Source organism: Nanorana parkeri, unplaced genomic scaffold (genome assembly GCF_000935625.1).
Source record: "Nanorana parkeri isolate BGI_ZX_2015 unplaced genomic scaffold, ASM93562v1 scaffold1634, whole genome shotgun sequence".
Lineage (NCBI taxonomy): Eukaryota > Metazoa > Chordata > Amphibia > Anura > Dicroglossidae > Nanorana > Nanorana parkeri.
Window position 1 is genome coordinate 263,576 of NW_017307902.1, and position 7,164 is coordinate 270,739.

The 7,164-nt window shown below is 44.0% G+C and overlaps 1 protein-coding gene across 1 annotated transcript; it reads left to right on the forward strand.

The window, feature by feature from the left end:
* Positions 1 to 289: 289 nt before the first annotated feature.
* On the forward strand, positions 290 to 6,455 carry LOC108799118 (zinc finger protein 883-like). Its single transcript, XM_018570941.1, has 4 exons — positions 290 to 1,731; positions 4,939 to 5,012; positions 5,544 to 5,758; positions 6,267 to 6,455. The coding sequence occupies exons 1-4, from the start codon at positions 296 to 298 to the stop codon at positions 6,453 to 6,455; spliced, it is 1,914 nt and encodes a 637-aa protein (XP_018426443.1). The 5' UTR covers positions 290 to 295.
* Positions 6,456 to 7,164: the final 709 nt, after the last annotated feature.

Sequence of the window (7,164 nt, forward strand, 5' to 3'; positions counted from 1 at the left end):
TGGGGGAAGAGCTTCTTCTCCCAGTCCCCATTGGCCCCGCCTCTTCTGACAAGGCTGTGTCAATGTAAAAGTGATCTGGGTGAACCAAAGGCCCTTTGACTGAAAAGGGGAGGAGTCCCGGCTGGTTGGGACCTCCTCATAGAACATCCGCTCCCTCAGACCTCCTGATCCAGATGGAATGTTGAGTGAAGTCATGTAACCCTCTCATATCTCTCCATCATGTGTTTCTATGTTTCCAGGACACGCCATGGAGGAAACCTCAAAGGATCGTCTGACTTTATCTCCAGGTTGTAAGATGGAAGATGAGGACGTCACAGCAGATTGTGCGGGAGAAGAGACAATGAGCTCAGCTATGGATGGTGGACGTCACAGTGTGGAGAGACCATGGCATCCCTCTGACTCTGAGCAACCTCGTACTGTGGGGGATGGGGCTGGAATTCAGGGGGAGAAGACATTTTCTTGTCCTGAGTGCGGGAAGTGTTTTCTTAATAAATCAACTCTGGTCAGACATCAGAGGTGTCACACAGACAAGCGAAGACCATATCCCTGCCTCGAGTGCGGGAAAAAATTTACAGAAAAGGCCAAGCTTTTTAGACATCAGAGATTGCACACAAGTGAGAAGGCTTATTTCTGCTCAGAGTGTGGAAAATGTTATACACAGAAATCAGAACTTGTAAGACATCAAAGATCTCACACAGGGGAAAAACCATACACTTGTCCTGAGTGTGGGAAAAGATTTTCACAGAAGGCCCACCTTTCGCGACATCAGAAATTGCACTCTGGTGCCAAGCCGTATTCCTGCCCTGAGTGTGGGCAATGTTTTCTTCATAAATCTAAACTGAACATACATTACAGATCTCACACAGGAGAAAATCCATATTCTTGCCCTGAGTGTGGGAAATGTTTTTCACAGAAGTCCCATCTTTTACGGCATCAGAGCTTACACACGGGTGAGAAGCCATATTCCTGCCCTGAGTGTGGAAAATGTTTTCTTCGTAAATCAGAGCTAGACATACATTACAGATCTCACACAGGGGAAAGGCCATATCCCTGTCTCGAGTGTGGAAAATGTTTTTCGGATAAGTCCAGTCTTTGCAGACATCAGAGACTGCACAGAGGCGAGAAGCCATTCTCCTGCTCTGAGTGTGGAAAATGTTATGCACAGAACTCAGAACTTGTTAGACATCAAAGATCTCACACAGGGGAGAAACCATATTCCTGCCCTGAGTGCGGGAAAAGTTTTTCAGATAAGACTGGTCTTTTTAGACATCAGAGATTGCACACAGGTGAGATGATGTATTGCTGCTCTGAGTGTGGGAAATATTTTTCACGGAAGACCCATCTTTCCAGGCATCAGCGACTACACACGGCAGAGAAGCTATATACTTGCCTTGAGTGTGGGAAAAGTTGTACAGAAAAATCAGAACTTGTTACACATCAGAGATCTCACACAGGGGAGAAGCCATATTCCTGCCCTGAGTGTGGTAAATGTTTTTCACAGAAGTGTAATCTTAACACACATCAGAGGCTGCACACGGGTGAGAAGCCATATTTATGTCCAGAGTGTGGAAAATCTTTCTCGTGCAAGTCCAATCTTTCTGAACACCAGATAAGCCACACACGGGAAAAGACGTTTTCGTGCCATGAGTGCGGAAAATGTTATGCACGTAACTCAGAACTTGTTACACATCAAAGTTTCCACAAGGGCGAGAAGCCTAATTCCTGTCATGAGTAAGTCTTGTCTTACCAAACATCAGTGAACCCACACAACCCTGGAGGTGTATTAGTGTCCGGAGTGCGGGAAAGGTCTTTATATGGAAATCAGAGTTGGCTAAAGACTTCAAAGTTGTTGTTTTTTATCACAAATAAATATTAAAATGTATAAATACATAAAATCTGGATATTGTTTGAAAGGTGATTGAGTAAAACTGCTTTCAGATTTCTATTAATACATTGGTTTTAGTTTTCTTCATTTATACTCGTGTTTTTATTGTTTTACTTGTCGAAGGAGCCAATTCTCCCCCTTCTCATAAATCCTCGGGGGAGGGGGTCTGTAGTATACTCTAATTATAAGTTCATCAGCTGATAGAACCATATATCATAACAACCAGAAATCCTCCAACCACAAGATCATCTCTCTCCTCCCATCCTTCCTCCTTTTTAATAGGATGCAAGTTTAGAGGAAGAGACCAGGCAGGTTTTTTTTTCGTGAAGTAAAAATCACATTGTATGCTTTCCGAGACGAAAGCCAGAAATAGAGCACAGGTTTGATGAACAGAATGTAAGCCTTTTTAATAGGATGTAGTTTAAAATAGAAAAATCAGGCAGTTTTTATCCTGGAATAAAATAAATGATAAGGTCTTTGTTTCCTGAGACAAAATCCAGACAAACTGTACAGATCTGATGCACAGTATATAATCCTTTTTACTAGGATGCCATTTCAAAAGCCAGAAATAGAGCACAGGTTCCATGAACAGAATGTAAGCTTTCCTAATAGGATGCAATTTTAGACGGATAGAGACCAGGCAGGTTTTACCTGTGAAATAAAAATCACATAGTATGTTTTTTGAGACAAAAGCCAGAAATAGAGCACAGGTTTTGTGAGACAAAAGCCAGAAATAGAGCACAGGTTTGATGAACAGAATGTAAGCCTTTTTAATAGGATGCAATATCACACGGAGAGACCAGGCAGGTTTTATCCTGGAATAAAAGAAATGATAGTGTCTTTGTTTCCTGAGACAAAATCCAGACAAACTGTACAGATCTGATGCACCAGTATATAATCCTTTTTACTAGGATACAATTTCAGACGGAGAGACCAGGCAGGTTTTACCTGTGAAATAAAAAATCACATTGTATGCTTTCCGAGACAAAAGCCAGAAAAAGAGCACAGGTTTGATGAACAAAATGTAAGCCTTTTTAATAGGATGCAATTTTAGAGGAAGAGACCAGGCAGGTTTTCCAGTGAAATAAAAATCACATTGTATGCTTTCTGAGACAAAAGCCAGAAAAAGAGCACAGGTTCCATGAACAGAATGTAAGCATTTTTAATAGGATGCAATTTCAGACGGAGAGACCAGGCAGGTTTAACCTGTGAAATAAAAATCACATTGTATGCTTTCTGAGACAAAAGCCAGAAAAAGAGCACAGGTTTGATGAACAGAATGTAAGCCTTTTTAATAGGATGCAATTTCACACGGAGAGACCAGGCAGGTTTTCCTGTGAAGTAGAAATCACATTGTATGCTTTCTGAGACAAAAGCCAGAAAAAGAGCACAGGTTCCATGAACAGAATGTAAGTATTTTTAATAGGATGCAATTTCAGACAGAGAGACCAGGCAGGTTTAACCTGTGAAATAAAAATCACATTGTATGCTTTCTGAGACAAAAGCCAGAAAAAGAGCACAGGTTCCATGAACAGAATGTAAGTATTTTTAATAGGATGCAATTTCAGACGGAGAGACCAGGCAGGTTTAACCTGTGAAATAAAAATCACATTGTATGCTTTCTGAGACGAAAGCCAGAAATAGAGCACAGGTTTGATGAACAGAATGTAAGCCTTTTTAATAGGATGCAATTTCAGACTGAGAGATCAGGCAGGTTTTCCTGTGAAATAAAAATCACATTGTATGCTTTCCGAGACGAAAGCCAGAAATAGAGCACAGGTTTGATGAACAGAATGAAAGCCATTTTAATAGGATGCATTTTTAGCGGAGGAGACCAGGCAGGTTTTCCTGTGAAATAAAATTCACATTGTATGCTTTTTGAGACAAAAGCCAGAAATAGAGCACAGGTTTGATGAACAGAATGTAAGGCTTTTTAATAGGATGCAATTTCAGATGGAGAGACCAGGCCGGTTTTACCTGTGAAATAAAAATCATTGTATGCTTTCTGAGACGAAAGCCAGAAAAATAGCACAGATCTGATGCACAGTATATAATCCTTTTTACTAGGATGCAATTTCAGAGAAAGAGACCAGGCAGGTTTTACCTGTGAAATAAAAATCACATTGTATGCTCTCCGAGACGAAAGCCAGAAAAAGAGCACAGGTTCCATGAACAGAATGTAAGCCTTTTTAACAGGATGCAATTTCACTGGGATAAATCAGGCAGGTTTTTATCCTGGAAGTCCAAAAAATGGAGACACAAGCCTGAACAACTGTACAGATTCCATGCACAGTATTTAAGCCTTTTTGCTAGGCTGCAATTTCAGATGGGAGAGACCAGGCAGGTTTTTAATGGAGGACAACACTATCTCAGGGAGACTATATCCACAAATATTCTTGATTGAGGCAGTGCACTGAAATAGGCACTAAAAACAGAGACCAAAAGCATTATCTAAGGGCAAACCAAAAATAAAAATTAAAATCACATGAACAGCGGGGGTTGGTACTGACTGCTGATCCAGGACTGGATCAATTTTATAAAGGTGAACTGGTCAACTGTGTCTGGGGACATGGACTCTTCTTATAGTCACAAAGCTCCGCCCCCATTGGACTAAATGCAGGTTCTAAAAGCACATTGGCTCAGGAGTGTAATTGGATACAAGGCAAAGTTTGGCCTGTGGTCCATCCTCATTAGCCAAAAGTCAAGGGGGGTCATCCATTCTGAGGGTGCCAACATAGGCCCTTGATCCCATATAATCAGAGATATGGCAGCAGACAGCCCTGGGAATGGTGTACTAAAGAAAGACTTGAAGGCCTTGTTTAGGCAGCCACGGCTACAACTGCTTCTCCTTTCAGTGACAGGATGGTCCAAGCCTTGTTGGCCATGTAAGGGGATGCTGCCAGACCCTGGCAGGGACATTAAGAGGTTCCTCCGCAGCACATATTCCAGATGTTTCCTTGTTTGCGCCCTCTGCGATGCTATGATGAGCTCTGGCATTTTTTTGTTGAATCTAAAAGGGTTGCCAACCAGTAATGGTCTTTCTCCTTGCTTAGGGTCCTTGTGCAGGCACTGAAGCATGAAGAGTGCATCCACCACCTTCTAGAGGCAGAGGAACTTAAGACCTCTGGTTTGCAGATCACAACCTTGTGAACTATGCCCCCAACTATGCCCACGTACAGCTCTTGACGCTTGGAAGCCTGCCCTATATCCTCCTCCTGACACCAGCACCCCCCCCACCCCCCCGTTCTCCTCCTACTCATGCTGCTCCTGTGCCTGGTTCTGCCTTAGAGGGATGACCCTGAGACATCAGGAAGTCCTCCTCTTCTTCTGCCTGGTCTATTACACCTTGTAGTATTTGCACCAGTAGAAACACGAGAGGGATCACATATCATTCTGGTGACCTCTTCAAACGGCAACAACATGCTACAAGCATCCTAAATACAGAGACACTGACACGTCTACTTGACCTAATCAAAGGAACCACTCATGAATCTAGGGTATCTGGTCTTAATTCTGGGACATATCTCAGATACTTTCATGAAGAAGAATCTTTTATTTCTCCTGGATAGTCTTCCTGATTCTCCGGGAACTATGCCGTATCACAGAGGGAATCCATCCCTTCCTCTGTCCTGTATTTCTATGTTTTCTCCATGTTCAGTCCTCCTCTGGATGTCTTCTCCTAAGAAAGGTTTCCCGCTCACCAGATCTGGGACTATACGCTCTACTCTCATCATCTGCCATCTTGGGATCCATCATCCAAAGTCTTCAGAGGGAAACGTCGATATTTCAGAACTGTCCTCACATATCAATCACTCTTCAGTCTTCTTCTCTATAGACCCGAATGTGTCCAACACGTTTCTTCCTCACCCTAGCGTAGAATCAGCCTAATCGAGTGTCTCTCATGTGGTGGATCCCATCAGGTCCTTCTCTGGCCTGTCTGGTCTGACTTTTTTTATTTATATTTTACAGTGGCCGCCGGGGCTCCGGAGTCAGCCTCATCTGCCGAACCTCACTCTGTAAAATGCTGGACAACAGCTGGATATCCCCGCCTATGAAAGGTGTCCATTTCCAGATTCCAACCAGTACACGATCCCCTGGATGAGAAGTTCAAACCTTGGCCAGATCCATTGTATACCCAACTCTGGGTTTCCTGAGCATGCTGTCCACTGGCCCAAGGCAGAACCCAAGCAATTCTGCCTTGCATAGTTGGGAGATGCTTCACCACACTCGTGCAGGGAGTAGTCTTCCTTCCTAGGTCTCCTTTACAATTTGTAGTAAGCCTTGTTAAGCCTTGGGAGGTCCACCTATACCAAGACCCGAAAGACTTCCCACACCACCACTTCTTCACCACACTCCTACAGGGAGTAGTCTTCCTTCCTAGGTCTCCTTTACAAACCAAGACCCGGAAGACTTCCCACACCACCACTTCTTCACCACACTCCTGCAGGGAGTAGTCTTCCTTCCTAGGTCTCCTTTACAATTTGTAGTAAGCCTTGGGAGGTCCACCTATACCAAGACCCGAAAGACTTCCCACACCACCACTTCTTCACCACACTCCTACAGGGAGTAGTCTTCCTTCCTAGGTCTCCTTTACAAACCAAGACCCGGAAGACTTCCCACACCACCACTTCTTCACCACACTCCTACAGGGAGTAGTCTTCCTACCTAGGTCTCCTTTACAATTTGTAGTAAGCCTTGGAAGGTCCATCTATACCAAGACCCGGTGGAAGACTGGGATTTCTCTAATCACATCCAACAGATAAAGCAGAAGGCAATCTCACGCTCTCCGATATTTGTCCACCGCTTTCTTCATCATACCTTCCAGGGTTTTATGAGACCTTTCACCTGAACCATCTGCGTGAGGGGGGTGGACTGAAGTATGCAACTGCTTAATGTTCAGCAATTTGCACAACTCTTTCAGAACCTGCGACATAAGGGGAGACCCTTGATCTGTGGAGACTTCTTTTGGGATCCCAACGCAGGTAAATATGTGGAAGGACTCTTTAGTAATGGTTTTGGAGGAAATGTTCCCTAATGGAACTGCCTTGGCATACTGGGTAGCATAGTCCATACCCACCAGAATGTACTGATGGCCTCTAGCAGACTTAACCGGTGGCCCCATCAGGTCCATTGTGATAGCAGCAGCAAAAATCTTTAGGAGGCCCCTGCTCGCTCTCCTAAAACCCATCTCCTTGTGTGTGCCTGCAGCCCCTGAAGGAGTGGGAACCCTCCGGTACAGGCAGGGAGCAGTTCGGGGTTCAGCTCTGGAGTGAACACAG

Excerpts from the sequence above, each read along its gene's own strand:
- LOC108799118 (XM_018570941.1), top strand. The coding sequence starts at position 296 with ATGGAAGATGAGGACGTCACAGCAGATTGTGCGGGAGAAGAGACAATG. Across the intron at positions 1,732-4,938 it reads AAGCCTAATTCCTGTCATGA|GGTCCTTGTGCAGGCACTGA; the intron begins GTAAGTCTTGTC and ends CTCCTTGCTTAG. Across the intron at positions 5,013-5,543 it reads AGAGGAACTTAAGACCTCTG|TCCTCCTCTGGATGTCTTCT; the intron begins GTTTGCAGATCA and ends CTCCATGTTCAG.